We start from the raw sequence: 25,437 nt of genomic DNA on the forward strand, positions 1-25,437 counted from the left end.
AGCAGGTTTGATTAGGGGAGGTAAGGCTGAGAAAAGGTAATAATGAGTTCCATTTTGGAGTGGGAAAAATAATTAAAGAAGTACAGGAGATAATATTTTACAATATTACCATCATAGACATAAACACTAGTCTGTTAAGGCTTGCAATAAGGATTTATGTAGCTTAGGAAGTCATTAACAGAGATGGTAATTGAAATTAAAGACCAATAGACAAAAGTGTTGATGTTACTGTAGTTCTTACTTGTGCAATATGTGGATATGATTATATAAAATAGAATGTAGATTAGGAAGCTAGATAAAGATACAGATTAGGAAACTAGAAACAAGGACAAAATTCTATAATCCTACCACCATAACAAAACCAGTGTTATCATTTTGAGGTATTTCCTTACAGATTTTTTGCCTAAGCATCTGCATTTTTTCCTAGTTTTAGTAAGGATGTAGTAGCAAATGGCTATAGTTTTCTTCCATGTCATTAGTATTTGTAATTAGTATTTTTTGTCACACCATAATATATTATAGTAGATATACTTAACCATTCACATTACTGTGGAGTTTCTTTCTTGGGTAGTAGTTGTCACGTCACTACTTTAGTTATCATACAGAATGTCCTGATCACTTGAGGTACCAAGAGAGTGCATTAGAGAGTGAAATAGGTGACAGTTTTCCTTTGCTCAACTTTATAACTTGAGAGCTTTACAAGCTTGAAAATTAAGTTTTTTAAGATTATTCATGAGGCAAAAGAATTTATAGTGACCCACTTTTCCCCCCACAATTGTCATCCAAAAACCTAAATCTACCTCAGTATGAAGAAAAGTGTTTGTAGGGAGATTAATGCTTATGTTTTTATTTGTATCAGCATTTGTCTTGATGAAAAAGAGGATACATGATTAAAGAAATACAGGAGAGTGTTTTCTTTCAAAACAGTACCATCATAGACATAAATAATAGTCTGTAAGGCTTTGAAAGTAGATGGGGGAAAACATAAGAAAAAGTGATTTTTCTGATGGAAATCAGTTTAACAGTTAATTAGTAAAAAAGCTTACTTGAGCCCCTAGAATTTAAGCCTTCACAACTATATTCATCTTTGCTTTTCTTTAAATACTGTGGGCCCCAATCATTTTCATTGAGAGATTCTCATTTACCGAGTACACTTTGAAATTCTTTTACAGTATGACCATAGTTCTTACTATTAAGAATATGTATATTGTATACAAGCTGTATGTATATAGTACTTTAATTTTCTGTAAATAACTATACTTTTAATGAACTGTTCTTAATTAGAAAAATTTTAAATATTTTTAATAAAAAATCTGGTCTTCATTTTGTTAATTGTTACCAGAGTTTCATGTATAGTTCTATGGCTAACATGTACATATCATCTCACAGTATTCTTATGTATGCAGAGTTATTTTAGGCTGTTGGAGGTTCACAGATATCTTTATACTTCAACAGTATTCTGTTTTTTCTCTTTGGGGAGAAAAGAATGTGAACTCACAATCCGTTATAAATCTCTTCTGCTTTCTGGCTTCTTCAGATATCCAAGTTCAGAGGACATACCACACCTCTTAAGAGGCATGAGAGCACGTATAGTACTAAATAATATCACAAGTGCTTTTACAAAGTAATGATTTATTTCTACAGGACATACAATAGTGTATATAGCTGATGTATACAGGGCTCACATTTGTTTTCTTTTTCAATATATAAAACTAATAATATTTAAATAAGCTGCCTTTAATAGTTAAAAATATATTTTCTAAAACAGGAAGGGCTATAAATATAGCTATTCAGATATTTACTAAAACGTATTGGGTTCATATTCAAATTATTTACAGTTCTCCAGTTTTTAGGCTTTAGTTTTATTCCTACATAATTCAGAAAATATTTTAGGAAACTGAGTTACTGATACAAAAGAAAATGTATTTGCTTGTTTTTTATGACTTTATTACTAAAAATATTTCAGTTTTTTTGAGTGAGGAATGTCAAATATTTAACTTGCAGTGCTAAGGCAGTTTTGAATCTTTTAGAGCTCTACAGTAGCCCCATCTACCCAGCAAGTGAAGACACCACAGACTTCAAATGCTCCTGATCTAAATGATGCAAGTGTGAAACTATTCAATGACTTTGATGTTAAAGAAACCTCCCATCATTTAGTGATTTCTCATCTAGATCTACACATATGTGATGATATTCATGCTAAAGAAAAAGGTAATAAATAATAAAAGCTGCTATTTGAAACTATTTTTGGTTTTTCTAGAACTTACTACACATCTGGATTGTTTATCATATGCAATATATAGTCTGTACTCTTAAGATAACTAGTCATAATTTTATCATTCATTGAGGTATGTAGATGAAAGGTATAATTTTAAGCATTGTATTGGTATAAAATTTTATTTTGCTTTAATAGTACCTCAACATAATTAATTGTTAGCTGTCAATGCTAATGGTAAAATTCGTTGGTTTTTTTTTTCACGACTGACATCCTTAGAGGTTGATGAAAAATTAGACTAGCCTTTGAATTAACTTTTTCATAATTTTGAAATTGTAAATTAAATTTTAGTGCACACTCAATTCATAATTATTTGCACATGTATTTTCACTTGATCTTAGCCAAAAGGCCGAAAAGCGATGCACATGCATTTTCAGCATGATGGTTTATCTACATTTTTCTGACCCTATGTGCATATAAACAGAACTATGTGGCTGTTTAACATTTCTTGTGTCTCCTTACTCCAGATCCTCCCTAAATTTGGTCAGGAAGCTAAATCCCAGTTAGGAAGGTTTTTTCTTTCCTTTTAGCTTTTGCTTCTCTTATTTTTCCCTATTTAGTAAACACAGGTAATGTGGTTAACAGGGAGCTGCTCTTGGTCACTTTGAAAATCTGTGGTTCCATACTCTAGGTGCTGGGCATTTCTGTTTCTCCTCCAGAGAGTGTCTCTGGCCCATAAGTGTTGGAAGGACTCGTCAGGTAGTCCTGCCTCTAGGACAGTGTTTCTCACACCTTGGTGAGCATGAGAATCAAGCTGAGAATCTTTTTTAAATGGAGACATCCAACCTGGGGCCTCAGACCTGAATCAGAATCTATGTCTATGAGAGTTGTTGCTCTGAATTTTTAAAGCTGAGAGAGTGAATATTGAGACCAACCCCTGTAACTTCTGTTGCTCCTATACTTAGCAATGGAAGTTACCTTGCCTTCTCAGAAAGGGCAGCCAGATATCAGCTACCAGATAAAAGGGTGGAGCAGCAAAGGTAAGGAAGATTTGGAGTTTGGAGAGAGATTTGCTGTCTTTTGTTTGTTTACCTTTGTGTCATTTGGCTTGTAGTTGGCATCTTCTGCTTTAGTGATTTGAAAGGAAAATCAAAAAAGTTAAAACAAACCAAAATAACAATATGAGGGGTCAAGGTTAAGTGATCAGCAAAAAACCAGAAAAGTGTTTTCTCAGCTCTTTTACATTCCTCCCTCTATATTCCCTCATAGAATAAGCTAAATGATGTTATTTAAGGAGAAAACCCCTCCACCAAAATAGCTTCCTCATCTTAAAGATCTATAATCAGTTCTCTGCTATTCTAAAATCCAGAAGGGTCTGAAATGCTTTTTCATAAGTTTGTAAAGAATTCATTTGCTGGCAAAACTTCATCTAAATGAGCACGTTGCTATTTATCATCTTTCTTAAACCCACTTAGTGTAAAAACTTGAGTTTTGCTGCAGAATTACTATCTTTTGTTACTTAGTGCTGCTTCAGAACCTGCTGGCAGTGTTGTGTTTATATACATACATATATATGTATGTATACACAGATATACGTACATTACTTTAATAAGATCTAAAACAGTTCTGAATTCTGAAACATTTGGCTCCAAGGGTTTTAAATAAGGGGTTGTAGATCTGTACTAGAAACTCTGCCGGTTGAGATAAATTGCAGTTAACAAATTAATATAGAGAGTGTGTACATAGCTCTATACTAATTTGTATTTGATTTGTGTATGCTGTTTTAGTGTTTGAGTTCTATGTTGGAGTTACACTGACTTTTCATCTACTTCGGATTTCTTTTTTACCTTTTTTTATTTTTATTTTTTCTTCTAGTTTTATTGAGGTATAATTGACATACAGCACTGTATAAGTTTAAGGCATACAGCATAATGATTTGACTTACATACATCATGAAATGATTATCACAGTAAGTTTAGTGACCATCATCATCTCATATAGATACAAAATTAAAGAAATTAAATTTTCCTTGTGATGAGAACTCTTAGGATTTATTCTCTTAACTTTCATGTACAACATACGGCAGTGTTGATTACATTTATCATGTTGTACATTATATTCCTAGTACTTATTTATCTTATAACTGAAAGTTTGTACCTTTTGACTGCCTTCATCGTATTCTCCCTTCCCCCACCCCTTGCCTCTTGTAACCACAAATCTGATCTCTTTTTCTATGAGTTTGTTTGCTTTTGAAGTTTAGTTGACCTACAGCACTATGTTAGTTCCTATTACACAACATAGTGATTCATTATTTCTATACATTTCAAAATGATCACCGTGATAAGTCTAGTTATGATCTGTCCCCGTACAAAGATACTATGTAATTATTTACTATATTCCCCACACTGTACATTTCATACCCATGACTCATTTATTTCACAACTGGAAGTTTGTACCACTTAATCTCCCTCACCTATTTTTCTTCTTCCCCTATCCCCCTGCCCTCTGGCAATCACCTATTGACAAATACTGTATGATTTCACTTATATGTGGAATCTAAAAAACAAAATAAATGAACAGACAACAAAACAGAAACAGTTTTAGATACTTCCAATCTTTTTTTTTTTTTTTCCCTTGGAGCATCATTTATTTTCAATGAGGAGTCATTTAAAACATGATTTTTGTATTAAAATATAGTATTATAGTTTGCAGAATTCAAGAACATTTACAAAAGAAAGCATGAAATTTCAAAGACATTTGTCACTAGTACCAGAGAACCAGGTTCTCATACTGCCATTCTTGGGTATTTTACTGGCAGAGTTTGAGCAGCATAACTAGATTTCTGGCAACTCCAAATCATTGCAACTTCTATCCCCTGTGCCTTCAGTTGCTCCTGAATCTCTTCTCAGAAGTTTTATAAGCGTAAGCGTATTTGTCCAAAGCACAAGTAAATTTAATTAAGATTATGTCCACCAAAATAAAGCAACTCTTCATTTGAAATATTATTTTTAAAATTACCCCCAATTAAAGCACTATTTCAGCATACTATCCTGGTTAATGACACATGTCTGAAGTCAGATTGTCTGGACTCTCTACCATGCAACAGCTGTGTGACCTTGAATAAGTAACTTAACCTCTATGTTCTTCAATTTCATTGGCCCTTCATAAGATTGTTACAAGATTTAAATGGGTCAACATTTGTAAAGCATCTAGAAAATTACTTGGAATATAATAAGTGGTACAAACTTTGTTGTACAGAGCCCTAAAGTTTTATTTTTCTACAGCTCTATTTTCAGGTAGAAGGAATATGGCTATCCATATAAGGAGTTTCATAACCTCATCTTGAGGTGATAACCTTGGGTGGAATATATCTATCGGTCAGCTTTCTAATGATCCAACCTTTAGTAGCATTAGAAGGGAAGGCAAAGTGCCAAAAAAAGAGAACTTCTAACCCTGAAGAGCTGTTTAAGGGTGTTTTGAAATCCCAAAAAGCAATAGAAAGACTAGGACAAATGGAAGCCCTGCCAAATAGCATTTATTTCAAAAATGTGAGAAGACTTGATCTCTAAATTTTATTTTGAAGAATCACATTTTAAACAAAGGGGCAAACATTAATGCCACATTCTATTCAGTGGCATTTAAATAAGACCAACTACATTTACTTAAGGGTGTTTTGGGGAGGTTGTTTTATTTTTTGTCTGATAGATTCTAAAAGCATAGATTCTATTCCACATACCATATCTAAGAAATTATCTAAGCTTCTGCCCAACTAGATGACAGAAGCTTATTCTAAGAGTGAGGATCCATGCTTTTGCTCTATTATAATATACCCATAATTAAATGGCAGTAAAAAACTAGCAATCTTAAGTTTTTCTGATAAGCCTGGCTTAGTAATTCTCAAGCTTTTTAGTCTCAGGACCACTTTACACTCTCAAAAACTATTAAGAACCTCAAGAGCTTTTTTTTACGTGGATTATATCAATAAATATTTACAGAATTAGAACATTTGAAATGGAAAAAAAAATTTTTTTTTTTGGATACTTCCAATCTTAACATAGCTGTGTGACTTTAGAAAACTTACCTAACCTAGTAGATTCAATTGCTTCTTCAACAAGAGGCAGGATGATATAAGGTAGTGGTTAGGATTTCCTGGTTTCAAAACCAGCCCTATGCTAACTGATTGTATATCCTTGGCCTATTTACTTAATTTTCTTATCTAGAAAATAGGCATAATATTAATGGTATCTATTTCATAGGGTTGCCATGAAGAGCAAATGAATAAGTACACTTAAAAAATTTAAAACAATGTTTGACATATGGTTAGGTCTGTAAATATAAAAGTTCTGCTATTCTTGTATCCTCACCTTTTAGCTTAGTGCCTTGCAGGGGATAGGGGCTCAATAAATACTTACTAGGTTGAATTGCATTTCTTTCTTTTTCAAAAAAATATTTATTTATTTATTTATTTATTGTCTGCATTGGGACTTAGTGTGGCACGTAGGATCTTTCGTTGTGGTACACAGGCTTCTCTCTAGTTGGGGTGCATAGGCTTCTCTCTAGTTGGGGTGCACAGGCTTCTCTCTAGTTGTGGCACGCACGCTCCAGAGCGCATGGGCTCTGTAGTTGTGGCACTCAGGCTCTCTAGTTGTGGCGTGAGGGCTTATAGTTGCCCTGCGACATGTGGGAACCTAGTTCCTGGACCAGGGATCGAACCGGTGTCCCCTGCATTGCAAGGCAGATTCTTAACCACTGGACCACCAGGGAAATCCCTGAATTGCATTTCTTAAAATCCTTGTTGTATTAACCTTGGTAACAGAGAGACAGTTATCACTGCTTGGACTGCAGGTATGGTAAATGAAATGTTTCTTATATTTGCTTAATACTTCTTTCTCTGTCTCTCTTTCAATTTCATCTTTTTCTTTTCCCAGAGTCAAACAGACGTATTACTGGAGGGGCTATGCAACTGTCTTTTACACAGCTAACTATAGATTATTATCCTTATCACAAAGCAGGTTTGTATAACAGTTTATTTAAAAGATGTAAATCTTGCTTTTAAATTATATAGCCAATTTATTTTGTTTTGTTGTTATTTTATTATTTTGTTTTAATTTTTTAAGGAGAAAAGAGATCAAGGCATTTATTATTTCCCTCCCCACCCTGGCAGTATCTTACCAAGAAAATGTAATTGCCATGGAAAATATTCATGAATCTTATATTGAGGTTTATGTAGATTATTAGTAAATATAATTGTTAGAAATTGAAAATATTGTAAACTGATTTAAAACTTTAAAAAATTAGAATATAGAAGACATATATTTGTGCTATTTTGTTACTTATGACAAAAGCAAGTTATTAATGTTTTGAATTTTTTAATTATATATATTCAAAAATCAAAAAAGAAAATAAAGCAAAAGGATAATAGTGATTTTAGTTAAATTGTAGGATTCCAGGAACCTTTTTTTTTTTTTTTTTTTTTTTGGTTTGTTTTTGCGGTACGCGGGCCTCTCACTGTTGTGGCCTCTCCCGTTGCGCAGCACAGGCTCCGGATGCCCAGGCTCAGCAGCCATGGCTCACCGGCCCAGCCGCTTCACGGCATGTGGGATCTTCCCGGACCGGGGCACGAACCCGTGTCCCCTGCATCGGCAGGCGGACTCTCAACCACTGCGCCACCAGGGAAGCCCCAGGAACCTTTTTTTAAAAACTTTTTTGTATTTTCTAAATTTCATCAATAGATAAGAGTTAATAGGTTCTTTAATAATCACATATTGATAGGCACTTTCCCCCCAAATAATAAAAACAAAAATATGTATGTTTATGGCCAAATTAAGTAATTTGACCTTATGCCCATCTCTGCATTTTGGTGATATGTGGCTTTTTATTTTTTAATTCATACAAATAAGAAAAAAACAAATAACTATAATGAGTTTTCCAGAACTTTTAAAATATGATAAAATTTTTCTCTTCACAAATTACAATTTCTCAGTGTTTGTCATTTCTGTGTCAGTACCTGGTAGAATTTAAAGGTTGTACTATTTGTTTAGAGTTTTGTTTGAAGGGCTTTGTCTTACAGTTTGACCTCCTGATTCATAAGTGACTTACATATACTGAAAATAATTTTTACCATAGAAATCATTCCTATTTAGAAGGTAAAACTTTTAGTCATAAAGTAGGTTTTATTTTCTTAACCCTTTTATGTAGATACTACTTTTCTTAATTGCTACAGATAAACCTAATAATCCTGATTTAAAATTTTTCCTCCAAAAATCCTATATGTGATATATATATACACATATACATACATATATATATATGTGTGTGTGTGTGTATATATATATATATATATATAAATGTATGTATATATATATATGGCTGCATTTACTCACTTTGCAACAAATCTCTGATGAAGAGACTTTTTCCTGTATGGTATTTACTGGGATTCTATTCAATGGAGGCATGCCAGGGGTTGAGCATTCAGTGAAGGTTGACCAGCATTGCTGCTTCTTATTGAAACTTTGAGTGATGTTCTACCTAAGATGGGTTCTAGACAGAAACCCTCCCAGGTTATTTGCTTCTGACACTCTTTCCCTCCATTCTAAATGTTTTACTCATATTTTCTAGGAAGATTAATGTCTGTAGTAGGTGAAAGCTTCAAATTTATTAGCAGGTTAAAGAGTCCCTTGAGAAAATGAATATTTATCATTAGAAACTCTGCTATAATTGAATAAATGAAAAGTGTACATTTTTCAGTGAAATACTTGTTATTCATTTTACAGGAGATAGTTGTAATCATTGGATGTATTTTAGTGATGCAACGAAAATAAAAAATGGTTGGGCCAACGAGTTGTTACATGAATTTGAGTGCAACGTTGAAATGCTTAAACAGGCTGTAAAGGATCATGATGTAGGTTCACCTCCTAAATCCCCAACACATGCCTCTCCCCAGCACACACAAACAGGTATTTTACCTCTAACAACATTATGTCATTCCCCTGATATTAATTGGGTGTGTGTATGTGTGTGAGTGTGTGTGTATGTTCACCATATGGTATTTTCTGTAAATAAATATGGTGTTTAATTAATGTCTAAAAAGCCTGTACCTCATTCGGATCATAGGCTTATAGATCAAAGCACTTTATAAATTAATATGACTAATAAAAGTAATACCCATGTAGAATATTTCAAACTCTTAAATGACAGGTAGATTTCTCTTTTTAACAAGAATTCCACCCAAAAGTTATTGTATGAGAGTTTCTTCAATGTGATATGATTCCCATTTAAAGAATAATTATCACAAAATAAAAGAGTAATCATCATAATAACTTATGTTCTTATATCAGTTTATATATAAAGTATTTCCACATATGTTACCTTGTTTGAGAAATTAGGGTTCATCTATATTTCTAGTAGCTGTCTTAGTAATAAAAGAGTGACTGGTAAAAATAATTTTACTATAAATTAAAAGGAATTTTTGTTTCCCACAGAGAAAGACTCAACTCTGAAAGGGACTTCCAAAACGCCTACAGTGTTACCTCAACAATCCAAAGTTAAGTTAATGTCTAGTTCTGTTGTGGTTAGACTTGCAGATTTCAATATATACCAGGTATGTTTTATTTCTTAAATCTTCTGATAAACACCTTTAGTATCTCCTGCAAACAACTCTTATAAACCAGTGCCACCATTTTATTTAAAAACATCTTGACCAGTATTGTGAAATGACTAAATTAGACAGAATAGAAAATACAGTTCATTAATTTTCACTTATATGGTTACCCAGAATTAGGCAAACTGTGAGGTTAAGGGCACAGTTTGCCAGACTGCCAAGTCTGCACAAGACTTCTGACACCACTGTAGTTTCTGGGGTTTCCCTAAACTACCCTCAGATTCGAGAATTTACTAGAAAAACTCAAAGAACTCGCTGTAATCAGTTATACTCAGAGGCACATTTATTACAAGGCAGGATTACAAATTAAAACCAGCCATAGGAAGAGAGCACAGAGTGGAGTTTCAAAGGGCTCCAAATTCAGAATTTCCTTGTCCCTAGGACACATTAGCCTCCCAGAATGAACATGTAACAATATGTATGAAATATTGCCCATGTAGTTGAACTCAGTCTCTACAGGTGGTCTTAAACACTACTAAGACTATCAAGTGTGGTCAGTCCCATTCTGAGTCATCTTGTGAGCATAAACTATCAGTTGTGGTCTCAGGGGTCTACCATGAATAGGAAATTCCAAGACTTTAGAATTACCTCCCAGGACTTTCCCAGGGGTCCAGTGGTTAAGACTCTGCCTTCCATTTCAGGGAGCGTGGGTTCGATCCCTGGTCGGGGAACTAAGATCCCACTTGCCATGCAATGCGGCCAAAAAAAAATTTAAGAAGAAAACATGAAAAAAAAAATAGAATTACCTCCCAAGAGTAGGGACAAAGGCCAGACCTCTCTTCGTAGGCCAGATTCCTTATTTCACAAAGGTCTTAGTGGAATAAACTAGAACACGATATTTGCTTAATTAACTACTAAGTATTGACTACACTGTGAACATAATTTTATAGCTAAGAACTCTGTCCTATTTATACTAACATTCTTATTCAGGCTATGATCGGTACAACATGGTCTAACATCACAATCCTTGAGACCAACACGGTAAAAATATGACCCTTTTTTTTTTTTAAAATAAAGGATTTCAAGTATGTATTATCATTTGTGAATTGTGTGTATATTTTGATAAGTCTGTGTCTTTGAGACTTAGTTTTATCTGGAAAGGTTTCATTTTACTCAGTAGTTTTCAACTGGGACCAGTTGTGCCCTCCAGAGGACATTTGGCAATGTCTGAGGACAATTTTTGTTGTCACAGCTGGAGGGGGTTGCTGCTGATGTCTAGTGGGTAGAGATCAGTGTTGCTGCTGAACATTCTACAGTGCACTGGACAGCCCCCATAACAAAGTTATCTGGCCCCAAATATCAATAGTGCCAATTCTGAGATACCCTGATTTAAGAGTTACTTTCTTATTGTGCAATTGCTTCTTTCTTTATGTTCTCTATATAATGCATTATATTTGAATAAATTCATATGGAAATGGGGAAGGGGAATCACCCATAATCCCGTATGATTGAGAATGAAATACAATAAAGAAATCCGACATACACGAATACATCAGAACAAAACAAACAAAAGTAACTGGAAGAAAATAAGATAGTATGTTCATCCCAATTTGAATAACTTTTTAACTATTAAAAGAAAAAGGAAAAAAGCTATTGTCTACTGTATAAAATAACTTGACACTCTGGAGTTGAAAAGAATTTGTTTCCATGCATGCAGAGAAAAGCTTCTTATTAGACAATGTAAGGAACTGACTTAAATTTATGAAGACTGTACAAATAATCAAAGGTTTGATTAACAATTTATACAAGGGGAAACAAGTAAAACATTGAAGAGTCATTCCACTTCACATGAGAAGTATACATGTTTGTTGAATGAATGAAAAAAAATAACATTGAGATATATCCCTGGGTCTGCTAAACAAGCATAAATAAGTGAAACTGATAAAATGCTATTGGTTGAACTTTGGAGAAATTCGTATACAAGTTTTTGATGTGATTATAAATTAGCTGTTTTGGGCAGAGAGTGAAAAATGTGTAACATGAATCTTAAAACTAATAGTCTTTTTGGAAAAATAATTTAAGAGCTTAAACTATTTGACAGGAGCATTTATAGTGTACTGTTAATTTTAAATTAATTTTTATTGTGGTAAAATATACATGACATAACATTTATCATTTTAACCATTTTTAAGTGTACAGTTCATTGGCATTAAGTATATTCACATTGTTGTACAACCATCACCACTGTCTGTCTCTGTAATTTTTCTGTTATTCTAAACTAACATTCTGTATATAATTATTTTTCATAATAATGAATTATGGTAAAGAACTATTATAAAGTACATAGTTGGGAAGCAGTCTAGTCTTGAGGACTTGTACCTGTGTCCTGACTCTGCCACTTATTTGTATTGTCTTACAGAAATATTCTGTCTGTTATTGTAAGGCTCAAAGTAGTAAGTTTGCAAAGAAAATTGTACAGAGTTGACTTTGTAATAAGAATCCAAAGAGGTTATAGTTTTATGAATAAGTTAATTGGTATTATTTTAAAATAATTTAATATGAAATTAAATATATGATAAAGATTACATTGGCAATTAACTAATTAATTATTGGAAGTAGTTTTAAGAGTTTGAAGTACTGTCCATGTTGCATAAATTCTTTGGAAAGGGCTTTGTTTAGTGTTACTTCAATAAAATTAATTATTTTTTCAGGTCTCTACAGCAGAACAATGTCGTTCTTCCCCCAAAAGTATGATTTCTTGCAATAAAAAATCCCTGTATCTTCCACAAGAAATGTCAGCTGTCTATATAGAATTCACAGAATATTACTATCCAGATGGAAAGGATTTTCCAAGTAAGAGAGTTTCCTTTTTTGGTATTGTTTGTCCATTACTTGGGAAGTTGATTTTTTCTTGCTAAGTTTTCAAGTATTATAAATGTGAAAAAAGAAAAAAGTCCATTGTTCTTTGCCCTTGTAATCATTGTGTTTAGTATATAACTCTAGTATAGCATTTTTACTTACTTATTATTTGTTCATATGTTCTTTTCCCTTACTAGCTTGTAGCATCCTTGTTATCAGGAACCATGTAGTATTCATGCTTCATTTTATCCCTGAGGTTTGACTCATTTTTGTTCTTAGTCGTTGTTGTTAAATGAAAGAATGAATGAAAGTTAGGTTATTGTAGAATAAGGTCATTTTTTTTTTTTAGTAAAACTTCATTTATATTTCAGCTACATAAAACTCTATTTCATTAAAAAATGAATAGTAAAGTCAGCCTTTTAGTTATAGAGAATTTGGGAGGCTAGGTTTTGATACCCAAATGTATACCTTGGACAACTTTTGGCACTGTCTTTTGTTAGAAACATTGAATTACATGAATTTTTATTTGTAAGCTACTTTATGATTATACATTTGTATTCTTTGTTATTGTCTCAGTTCATCTAATTCTTCAAACTAAAATTTACCTTTGTTTATGTGGTACCTTTTTCATTATTTTGGTTGAAAATTATAGTTGAGAAAAAGTGTTTAAATGAAATAGGTTATATTATTTGAGGAAAAAAAAATTTTTTAAGTAGAACTCCAGATTCTTTGACCTACTTAGCTCATTTGTTTAATATTCACTTAATATAGGTTTTTAGTTTCAAAGGGAATTTCTGATGCTCATGCCTTTGTTGTTAAATTAAAAAAAATATCCTTTGGAGAAAGAAATTACTTTGGAGAAAGAGATGTCAAACTATTTTATCATTTTAATCCTCATTTGTAATGACCTTTTAGTATCTAATCTCCTCACCATCTTCATGCTTTTCAGTATTCTTTTGTGTATTTCAAATTTGTTTTCTCTTCTACCTCCTTGACTGGAACAGTGAGAAAATTAAAATAGGTTAAGGCATTTGCTCAGCACCTTTATGAAGAATAAAATGGCACAGCTGAAACTCAAGTATAGGTCTTCTAAATCAAAATTCTTCTTACCCTTTCCCCCCAACTATATTTCACTGCCTCCCCAGGTTATTCACAACTATTTACCTGTAATTGGATAATCCCATTGTTTCCAACACCCACCCCCCAAATTGTTTTCCTTAAATAATGTCTCATTCATTGAACTAGTAACTTTTCTTCAGACTAAAGCCTATAGTTTCCAGGATTTCAGACTTCTAATCTAGGTTTATTTCTATCAGTTTTGTTAACATGCACCAAGGGAATTATAATCCCATTCTATAATCTATATGATTTTTTCTGATAAAAATATAAAACTCCTTCCCAGCAATGTAAATCTTAGCCACCTAGGAGTGAAATCGGTTGCTTACGTTTAACTGTTTTCAACTTTTTATTATGGAAAATTTCAAACAGATATAAAAGTAAAGAACATAGTATACTGAATCCCTGTGTATAGGGATCCATTTTCAGTCCTCACATTTCGTGTTTCTGTTAAGCGATCCAACTTTAAAAATATATAACCTTTTTTTATAATTGTAAATGTAACATACATTCATTATATTAAAAAAAAGAGAGAAAATGCCAAAAATTTAAAAAATGCCTGTGAGCCTACAACTTAGAGACAACTTCTACTAACATATCAGTTTGCTAAGACTGCCATAATAAAATACCACAGACTAGGTGGTTTAAACAACAAATTTATTTCCTCACAGTTTTGGAGGCTAGAAGTTCTAGGTCAGAGTGTTGACAGGGTTGTTTCCTCAGAGACCTCTTTCGTTGGCTTGTAGATGGCTGTCTTCTCACATGGTCTTTCCTCTGTGTGTATCCATTTTTTAAGCTCTTCTTATGGCACCTGTCATATTGGACTAGAGCCCACCCATATGAACTCATTTTTACCATAATTGCCTCTTTAAAAGCCCTATCTCCAAATACAGCTCATTCTGAGGTATTAGGGGTTAGAACTTCAGCATATCAATTTTGAGGGGATGCATTTCAGACCATAACAATAAGTATAGTGTTGTTAGTCCTGTTTTTAATGTATGCGTTTCTTTAACATGTTTGATTTACATCCTGTCCTTTTCCCTTAATGATCCTAGTTTCTACAAGTTCATTTTAAATATCTTTAATAGCTATGTAATAATCTATTTCATAAGTAGACCCCTGTAAGAAACTGCAGGTAGATCTCTCTACTGCTTAGTGTAGCAGGTTTCTTCCTCCATCCCAGGATATGCAGTCAGGGTTCTTCTATCCTGGACTACATTTGCTCTCTAGTTCTCTCTGTGGCTGCCATCATCACTCAATCTATATTTGAGATTCCCTCCACTTTCTTCCCTTGACATGATCGCTTCAGCAACCCACTTCCTTACTATCCTCAGAGATAAGCACCTCCACATCCCAATAAGATGTTTCTGTTTATATATATAAATATATACATTTAAATTTATTTATTTATTTTTGGCTGCATTGGGTCTTCATTGCTGTGCGTGGGCTTTCTTTAGTTGCGGCGAGCAGGGGTTACTCTTCGTTGCAGTGTGAGGGCTTCTTATTGCGTTGGCTTCTCTTGTCGCAGAGCACGGGATCTAGGTGCGTGGGCTTCAGTAGTTGCGGCACACGGGCTCAGTAGTTGTGGCTAGCAGACTCTAGACCACAGGCTCAGTAGTTGTGGTGCACGGGCTTAGTTGCTCCATGGCACATGGGATCTTCCCAGACCAGGTATTGAACCTGGGTCCCCTGCATTGGCAGTCAGATTCTTAACCAGTGCGCCACCAGGGAAGTCCCAAGAAGGGAAAGTTTTTGAAGGTTGCTTCTTGCTGACTGTAACAATAGGAAAAGAAATCAAAACAATACCTCTTATTTATACAGTTAGTTTTAGATTAAACTGTATACATTTTTTTTTTTCGGTATGTGGGCCTCTCACTGTTGTGGCCTCTCCCGTTGCGGAGCACAGGCTCCGGACACGCAGGCTCAGCAGCCATGGCTCACGGGCCCAGCCGCTCCATGACATGTGGGATCTTCCCGGACCGGGGCACGGACCCATGTCCCCTGCATCGGCAGGCGGACTCTCAACCACTGTGCCACCAGGGAAGCCCTGCATACTTTTTCTTTAACATCTTTATTGGAGTACAATTGCCTTACAATGGTGTGTTACTTTCTACTGCATAACAAAGTGAATCAGCTATACATATACATATATCCCTATATCTCCTCCCTCTTGCGTCTCCCTCCCACCCTTTCTATCGCACCCCTCTAGGTGGTCACAGAGCACTGAGCTGATCTCCCTGTGCTATGCGGCTGCTTCCCACTAGCCGTCTGTTTTACATTTGGTAGTGTATATATATCCATGCCACTCTCTCACTTCATCCCAGCTTACCCTTCCCCCTCCCCGTGTCCTCAAGTCCATTCTCTACATCTGCATCTTTATTCCTGTTCTGCCCCTAGGTTCTTCAGAATCTTTTTTTTCTTTAGATTCCATATATATGTGTAAGCATATGGTATTTCTTTTTCTCTTTCTGACTTATTTCACTCTGCATGACAGACTCTAGGTCCATCCACCTCACTACAGATAACTCAATTTCATTTCTTTTTATGGCTGAGTAATATTCCATTGTATATATGTGCCACATCTTCTTTATCCATTCATCTGTCGATGGTCACTTAGGCTGCTTCCATGTCCTGGCTATTGTAAATAGTGCTGTGATGAACATTGTGATACATGACCCTTTTTGAATTATGATTTTCTCAGGGTATATGCCCAGTAGTGGGATTGCTGGGTCATATGGTAGTTCTAGTTTTAGTTTTTTAAGGAATCTCCATACTGTTCTCCAAAGTGGCTGTATCAATTTACATTCCCACGAGCAGTGCCAGAGGGTTCCCTTTTCTCCACACCCTCTCCAGCATTTATTATTTGTAGATTTTTTGATGATGGCCATTCTGACTGGTGTGAGGTGATACCTCATTGTAGTTTTGATTTGCATTTCTCGAATGATTAGTGATGTTGAACATCCTTTCATGTGTTTGTTTGCAATCTGTATATCTTCTTTGGAGAAATGTCTGTTTAGGCCTTCTGCGCATTTTTGAATTGGACTGTTTGTTTTTTTGATATTGAGCTGCATGAGCTGCTTGTAAATTTTGGAGATTAATCCTTTGTCTGTTGCTTCATTTACAATTTTCTCTCCCATTCTGAGGGTTGTCTTTTTGTCTTGTTTATGTTTTCCTTTGCTCTACAAAACCTTTTAAGTTTCATTAGTTCCCATTTGTTTATTTTTGTTTTTATTTCCATTCCTCTGGGAGGTGCGTCAAAAAGGATCTTGCTGTGATTTATGTCATAGGGTGTTCTGCCTATGTTTTCCTCTAAGAGTTTTATAGAGTCTGGCCTTACATTTAGCTCTTTAATCCATTTTGAGTTTATTTTTGTGTATGGTGTTAGGGAATGTTCTAATTTCATTCTTTTACATGTAGCTGTCCAGTTGTCCCAGCACCACTTAGTGAAGAGGTTGTCTTTTTCCATTGTATACTCTTGCCTCCTTTATCAAAAATAAGGCGACTATAGGTGTGTGGGTTTATCTCTGGGCTTCCTATCCTGTTCCATTGATCTGTATTTCTGTTTTTGTGCCAGTACCATACTGTCTTGATTATTGTAGCTTTGTAGTATAGTCTGAAGTCAGGGAGCCTGATTCCTCCAGCTCCATTTTTCTTTCTCAAGATTGCTTTGGCTATTCGGGATCTTTTGTGTTTCCATATAAACTGTGACATTTTTTGTTCTAGTTCTGTGAAAAATGCCCTTGGTAGTTTGATAGGGATTGCATTGAATCTGTAGATTGCTTTGGGTAGTAGAGTCATTTTCACAGTGTTGATTCTTCCAATCCTAGAACATGGTATATATCTCCATCTGTTTGTGTCATCTTTAATTTCTTTCATCAGTGTCTTATAATTTTCTGCATACAGGTCTTTTGTCGCCTTAGGTAGCTTTATTCCTAGGTATTTTATTCTTTTTGTTGCAGTGGTAAATGGGAGTGTTTCCTTAATTTCTCTTTCAGATTTTTCATCATTAGTGTGTAGGAATGCAAGAGATTTCTGTGAATTAATTTTGTATCCTGCTACTTTACCAAATTCATTGATTAGCTCTAGTAGTTTTCTGGTAGCATCTTTAGGATTCTCTATGTACAGTATCATGTCATCTGCAGACAGTGATAGCTTTACTTCTTCTTTCTGATTTGGATTCCTTTTGTTTCTTTTTCTTCTCTGATTGCTGTGGCTAAAACTTCCAAAACTATATTGAATAAGAGTGGTGAGAGTGGGCAACCTTGTCTTGTTCCTGATATTAGTGGAAATGGTTTCAGTTTTTCACCATTGAGAACGATGTTGGCTGTGGGTTTGTCATATATGGCCTTTATTATGTTGAGGAAAGTTCCCTCTATGCCTACTTTCTGGAGAGTTTTTATCATAAATTGGTGTTGAATTTTGTTGACAGCTTTTTTCTACCTCTATTGAGATGACCATATGGTTTTTCTCCTTCAGTTTGTTAATACAGTGTATCACATTGATTGATTTGCATATATTGAAGAATTCTTGCATTACTGGGATAAACCCCACTTGATCCTGGTGTGTGATCCTTTTAATGTGCCATTGGATTCTGTTTGCTAGTATTTTGTTGAGGATTTTTGCATCTATGTTCATCAGTGATGTTGGCCTGTAGTTTTCTTTCTTTGTGACGTCTTTGTCTGGTTTTGGTATCAGGGTGATGGTGGCCTTGTAGAATGAGTTTGGGAGTATTCCTCCCTCTGCTATACTTTGGAAGAGTTCGAGAAGGATAGGTGTTAGCTCTTCTCTAAATGTTTGATAGAATTCGCCTGTGAAGCCATCTAGTCCTGGTCTTTTGTTTCTTGGAAGATTTTCAATCACAGTTTCAATTTCAGTGCTTGTGATTGGTCTGTTTATATTTTCTATTTCTTCCTGGTTCAGTCTCAGAAGTTTGTGCTTTTCTAAGAATTTGTCCATTTCTTCCAGGTTGTCCATTTTATTGGTGTATAGTTGCTTGTAGTAATCTCTCCTGATCCTTTGTATTTCTGCAGTGTCAGTTGTTACTTCTCCTTTTTCATTTCTAATTCTTTTGATTTGAGTCTTCTTCCTTTTTTTCTTGATGAGTCTGGCTAATGGTTTATCAATTTTATTTATCTTCTCGAAGAACCAGCTTTTAGTTTTATTGTTGTTTGCTATTGTTTCCTTCATTTCTTTTTCATTTATTTCTGATCTGATCTTTATCATTTCTTTCCTTCTGCTAACTTTGGGGTTTTTTTATTCTTCTTTCTCTAATTGCTTTAGGTGTAAGGTTAGGTTGTTTATTTGAGATGTTTCTTGTTTCTTAAGGTAGGATTGTATTGCTATAAACTTCCCTCTTAGAACTGCTTTTGCTGTATCTCATAGGTTTTGGGTTGTCGTGTTTTCATTGTCATTTGTTTCAAGGTATTTTTTGATTTTGTCTTTGATGTCTTCAGTGATCTCTTGGCTATTTAGTAGCGTGTTGTTTAACCTCCATGTGTTTGTATTTTTGCAGATTTTTTCTGTAATTTATATCTAGTCTCATAGCGTTGTGATCAGGAAAGATACTTGATACGATTTCAATTTTCTTAAATTTACGAAGGCTTGATTTGTGACCCAAGATACGATCTCTCCTGGAGAATGTTCCATGAGTGCTTGAGAAGAAAGTGAATTTTGTTGGTTTTGGATGGAATGTCCTATAAATATCAATTAAGTCCATCTTGTTTAATGTATCATTTAAAGCTTGTGTTTCCTTATTTATTTTCATTTTGGATGATCTGTCCATTGGCGAAAGTGGGTTGTTACAGTCCCCTACTATGATTGTGTTACTGTTGATTTCCCCTTTTATGGCTGTTAGCCTTATGTTTGCCTTATGTTTTGAGGTGCTCCTATGTTGGGTGCATAAATATTTATAATTGTTATATCTTCTTCTTGGATTGATCCCTTGATCATTATGTAGTGTCCTTCTTTGTCTCTTGTAATCTTTATTTTAAAGTCTGTTTTGTCTGATATGAGAATTCCTACTCCAGCTTTCTTTTGATTTCCATTTGCATGGAATATCTTTTTCCATCCCCTCACTTTCAGTCAGTATGTGTCCCTAAGTCTGAAGTGGGTCTCTTGTAGACAGCATATATACGGGTCTTGTTTTTGTATCCAATCAGCCAGTCTATGTCTTTTGTCTGGAGCATTTAATTTATTTACATTTAAGGTAGTTATCTATATGTACCTGTTACCATTTTCTTAATTGATTTGCATTTAAACTGCATATTTTTCCATTAGTGAAGCAATGAAAGATGTTTTCTGTCTCTCCAAATGTGTTTGCTATCATCTACATGTAGTGTCACTTTAATTTTGTAAATAACATTGCAAAATCTTTTAATCTTAATTTAAGAAGAATAAAACTTGGTTAAAATGTATTTTCTTTTCTCAGGGAAGATTTAAAACTATCAGTTTATTAAAAATCTTTAAAAATTTTTTTTCTCCACAGTTCCATCTCCCAACCTTTATAGCCAGCTGAATGCACTACAGTTTACTGTGGATGAAAGAAGTATTCTATGGTTAAATCAGTTTCTGTTGGATTTGAAACAGAGTCTTAATCAGTTTATGGCTGTGTACAAGTTGAATGACAATTCAAAATCTGATGAGCATGTTGATATTCGAGTTGATGGCTTAATGCTAAAGGTACCATATAAACAAGTGGCTGTGAGAACAAAACCATTTTTACAGAAGAAAAGTTATTTCCAGGATTTAAGATGGGTGCTCAAATATAAGTCAACTTCATTGCAATATTAATTTTGATTTTGAAATTTGAATTTAATATCAGTTTTCAATTATGGAAGCTTTAAGAGACTGCTTCCCCACCCTTCTCCACCCCTTTCTCTACTTTTCTTCCTTTTCTTGCCCCTGCTCATCCATTTAGAGGTAAGCAGTAGAAATAAATTTAAATGTCTTTTTTTTTCTACTTCTTACTGGAGCTCATCCATTTGGAGGTAAGCAGTAGAAATAAATTTAAATATCTTTTTTTTTCTACTTCTTGCTGGATCTGATAAAATTTTTTTAAGAAGGGTAAATAATACAGTGACACTTTTAAGTTATATCTGGGTTTTATTTGTTACATTTATTCTGTTATTAATATCCAAAGATAAAAGAAAGTTGTGTAATGCCAAAGATAAAAGAAAGTTGTGTTTTATTATAGCCAAGTAGTTGATAATCAGAATTCCATGGATATTTAAACTTTAAAGGAAGGAAGCTAAAAAAAAAAAAAACAGTATAGTGTAGTAAATAGAGTAAGATTTGGGCATGGATGAATATTTCATTTTCTAGCTCTGTTGCTGGTAGCCTAAATTTACATACCCTTAATTTCTTCTCTGTAAAATGAGATTAATAATACTCAACGGTTGCATTGCAGAAATGTTTTAAAGATCGTTTCAAAGACCTTAAAATATTCAATATAAAGACACACTTTATAACATTTATAATTATAATTTAAAACAATTACATAATGATCTTTACATTTTGTGAATATGGGCAGTTTGAGTTTTAAAACCAGTCAGTTTGAACTCTTTGTTGTGAATATTTTGAGGACTGGGCTTAATTATCTGTAGAAAATAATTTTACTAAATCGTTTGACCTATACTCCTAAGTTTATTTTATTAATAGTTTTATCCCAGAAAAGTGATTCTAATGACAGTTGTCCAGTCATTCCATTTACTTATCTAGTCATCCTCCAAATTGCTTGGATTTAAAATATCATATCAAAAAATTATCTCTTCCAAACTTTGTGCTTTCTTATTTACTCAGGGTGTATATATACTCAGGGCATAGTAAGCATTTAATTCAGTTTTGTTCCTTTTATTTTGTGATATATTGTCTACAAATATGTATATGTGTGTTATGTACTTTATTCATTATTTATTGGGCTTTTTCCTTTGGTTGTTTTCTTAGTTGTTAATCATTTAAGCCTTTTTCATTTGGTTTAATAAGCTTTGGGAGGGAGAGTATTTTATGTCAAGATAGAAAATTAGTGTTTTGGGGCAAAATGTCAAAAAGAATTCCTGAACCAAGTCATGCTCTTAATTATTTTATCTTCAAGATATATGGATTTGTAAGTCAGACTAGATTAATGTTTTTTCTCTTCTAGTTTGTCATTCCTTCTGAAATGAAATCTGAATGTCATCAAGATCAACCACATGCAATTTCTATTCAGAGTTCAGAAATGATTGCTACAAATACAAGATACTGTTCAAACTGTCGACATTCTGATTTAGAAGCTTTGTTTCAAGACTTCAAAGATTGTGATTTTTTCAGTAAAACATATACCAGTTTCCCCAAATCTGGTGACAGTTTTAATCTTCTGCATCCAATCTTCCAGAGACATGCTCATGAACAAGATACCAAACTGCATGAAGTTTATAAAGGAAATGTTACTCCTAAGTTGAATAAATACACTCTTAAAACTTCTGCTGCCACGGATGTTTGGGCTGTGTACTTTTCTCAGTTTTGGATAGATTATGAAGGGATGAAAAGTGGAAAAGGACGACCAATAAATTTTGTAGATTCTTTCCCTCTTTCCATCTGGATTTGTCAACCAAAAAGGTATGCATTGTCACAAAAATTGCTGCAGACTTGTAATCAAATATCTCTAAATACCTCACAAAGTGAGTCTAGTGATCTGACTGGCCGATGGAAGCGGAAAAAGCTCTTGAAGGAGTATTATAGTACAGAGTCTGATCCCTTGACAAATGGTAGTCAGAAACCTTCAGATACATTTTTAAGATTTTCCTCTTCATCATCAGATGCAGATATTCATGTCCTGGTTCACATTCATAAACATGTCAGTATGCAGATCAATCACTACCAGTATCTGCTCCTGCTTTTCCTCCATGAGTCACTTATTTTGCTTTCAGAGAATTTAAGGAAAGATGTAGAAGCTGTGACTGGCAATCCAGCTAGTCAGACATCCATTTGCATTGGAATTTTACTTAAAAGTGCGGAAGTGGCTCTTTTGCTTCATCCAGTAGATAAAGCAAATAGTCTTAAGTCTCCTGTTTCTGAAAGTGTGAGTCCAGTGGTTCCTGATTATTTGCCTACAGAAAGTGGAGAATTTTTGTCTTCAAAAAGAAAACAAGTTAATAGTGGTATAAAACAAATTAGAAGTGTAACTGTTAATCATATGTCAGACAACAGATCTATGAGTATTGACCTTAGCCATGTCCCTTTGAAGGATTCTTTGCTTTTTAAATCAGCTAGTGATACAAATCTGCAGAAAGGTATTTCTTTTGTGGATTATTTATCAGATAAAAATTTAGGGAAAATAAGCGAAGATGAAAGTAGTGGAATTGTTTGCAAAAGTGGCTCAGGAGAAATTGGATCAGAAACAAGTGGCAAAAAGGATTCGTCTTATACAGATTCAAATAGTGTCTTAAACTACAGAGAAGACTCAAGTATCCTGTCAGTTGATAATGGTGGTAATCAGAACATGCTTTCAAATAGTTTAACTAGTAAAGGAAATGAAACCATAGAGTCAATCTTTAAAGCTGAAGATTTGCTTCCAGAAACAGTTTCACTCTCTGAGAACATGGAAATCAGTAAAGAAGAAGCACCCACAGTCAGAACACTTACATCACAGTCATCTTTAAGGTAACAACTGACTGTTAGAATTTGGGGTGGGGGGTTTGTTTTATTTGTGTGTGTGTGTGTGTGTGTGTGTGTGTGTGCGTGCACACACGCATGTGCATGTACTTATGAGTATATTTTGGCTTTGGACAGAAAACCATGATAAATGTGGCATTGTTAGAGTTAACACATGGAAGAGTAGGGTTTTCAAAATATGAAAATACTTCAAGCTTATATAATTTTAAAAATTGTGTATACTATATAAATATATATTTATTTTGTTTGAAGTATTCTTTAGAAAGAATTCTTTTCCTTTTATGTGATGATTTTCTGATAATTTTGTTTGTTAACAGTAGAAAGCCTAAGGAACGTTGCCCACCCAACATGGCTCCACTCTCTGTTTCTTACAAGAACATGAGAAGAAGCCCCTCACAAACCTCACTGGACACCATTTCACTTGACAGCATGATATTGGAAGAACAGTTGTTAGAAAGTGATGGAAGTGATAGTCATATATTTTTGGAAAAAGGTAAAGCAATACAGTTTAAGAATTCATATTATATATACACAAATCTTAGAAGTGGTATTTAAGTTTTTAAATTTATATTCAATAATCAATCACAGCCCAAAAAGACAGATTTATTTATACACACATACATGCACAATACAAAGAGCATTGTACCTAACTTTCTAATGGTTGTTTCATTGCTTCTTTTGACCAGATACTCCTTCCTTTTTATGGACGACATCCAGCAATTATTTATATACAGTCATTTAGATCGTAAAGCAGACAACATTAATTCTACTAGCCTCTATCACAGGGACTCCTATATCTGGAATTTTGATTAGGTAGGCTTAATTTGCATGATGAATTCTCAACTATGTGGTCCTATGACTGGAATTTTTCCAGACTGGATCTGTTGATTCCCATAACCAGAATTCTCTTTCATACATGATAGTGTATGATGGAACTACATGGTTCCCCTATTTTATTCAGAAGCAACTAATGCCCTAGTACAGACCACTAGGAATGACTTAGTATTAGATGTATCCCCATCACTAAGGCATTGGGGACTTTGTGAACAGGAATAAAACCATGGACCATAGCCAGAGAATAGTTGCCACAGACCCTAAAGCATAAGAGACCAGAGGCAAATGTGAATTACTTTGTATATGAAGAGTAATAAACCTATTGATGTAGTTGAAAACAGCTTAGGTAAGGAAAGGCTCATAGCTTTAGAAACTGAAGCTTAGAGAAATGAATATACAGTCAGGAAGTAATAGAGGCAGATTTGGAACTCAGCTAGTCTGACTCAGGAACCTCAGTTTTTAACCAACCAGTATGCTATGCTAGTACCCCAGACTTGGGAAATGATTACTATATGTAAACTAAAAGCCTTAACCCAACACTTTTATAGGCAATTCATAGCAAACCCCTTTCCAGCATACTTTACCAGTTAAATGTAGACAAGTTACTGGTATGGGTCAAAAAATCTATTCTAGATTCACAGATAGCTCTATTGCCTAGTTCCCTTGCCCCCTTATGGCTTAAAATTCTACTTTAATAGAGGATTTCTGTTTTGTGATCAAATGATGCTTCAAAAACAGTTCCTCTAGAAAATATCTCTACTTACTCGTAAAAAGCATCAGTGATTTTCTTCTTATTTCTGAAAATTAAATAATTAATAAAAGTGACTACCACTCAATGTGGAGAACTTGGAAAATATAAACAACTACAGTTTGGAAAATAAAATAACCCAAAAGTCCCACAATCTAGAGCTATCGATTATAATTTATCTTATAAATGTATGTGTATATATATATATATATGTATGTATGTATTCACATATATGTATATTTGGTATTACATCACATATATGGTTTTTCAACCTGCTTTTTATCACTTGTCTATATTAACTTGTCATAAGAATGTACCCTCACCTTTTAATTGTTTCCTTGATACTGGATGTTTAGATTGTTTATAGTTTTTTCACAGCTATAAAATGCTATAATTATATCATTGTTCATAAATTTT

At 34.0% G+C, this 25,437-nt stretch overlaps 1 protein-coding gene across 9 annotated transcripts in view; it reads left to right on the forward strand.

Moving 5' to 3' along the window:
* The window catches only part of BLTP3B (bridge-like lipid transfer protein family member 3B), a 105,882-nt gene that overhangs the window by 49,458 nt on the left and 30,987 nt on the right, over positions 1-25,437 (forward strand). For 6 of the 9 annotated variants that reach the window (XM_060305923.2, XM_030856293.3, XM_030856292.3 and 3 more), the window contains 8 exons: positions 2,031-2,211; positions 7,144-7,227; positions 8,989-9,171; positions 9,697-9,815; positions 12,527-12,668; positions 20,275-20,468; positions 21,928-23,426; positions 23,756-23,931. In XM_060305923.2, the coding sequence (XP_060161906.1) occupies positions 2,031-2,211; positions 7,144-7,227; positions 8,989-9,171; positions 9,697-9,815; positions 12,527-12,668; positions 20,275-20,468; positions 21,928-23,426; positions 23,756-23,931 (2,578 nt within the window). Of the gene's footprint in view, positions 1-2,030; positions 2,212-7,143; positions 7,228-8,988; positions 9,172-9,696; positions 9,816-12,526; positions 12,669-20,274; positions 20,469-21,927; positions 23,427-23,755; positions 23,932-25,437 lie in introns of those variants that run through there. The other 3 variants (XR_004039341.2, XR_004039340.2, XM_030856288.3) reach the window with 3 other exon arrangements.

The sequence above is a fragment of the Globicephala melas genome, chromosome 10 (genome assembly GCF_963455315.2).
Source record: "Globicephala melas chromosome 10, mGloMel1.2, whole genome shotgun sequence".
In the NCBI taxonomy this organism is placed as follows: Eukaryota; Metazoa; Chordata; class Mammalia; order Artiodactyla; family Delphinidae; genus Globicephala; species Globicephala melas.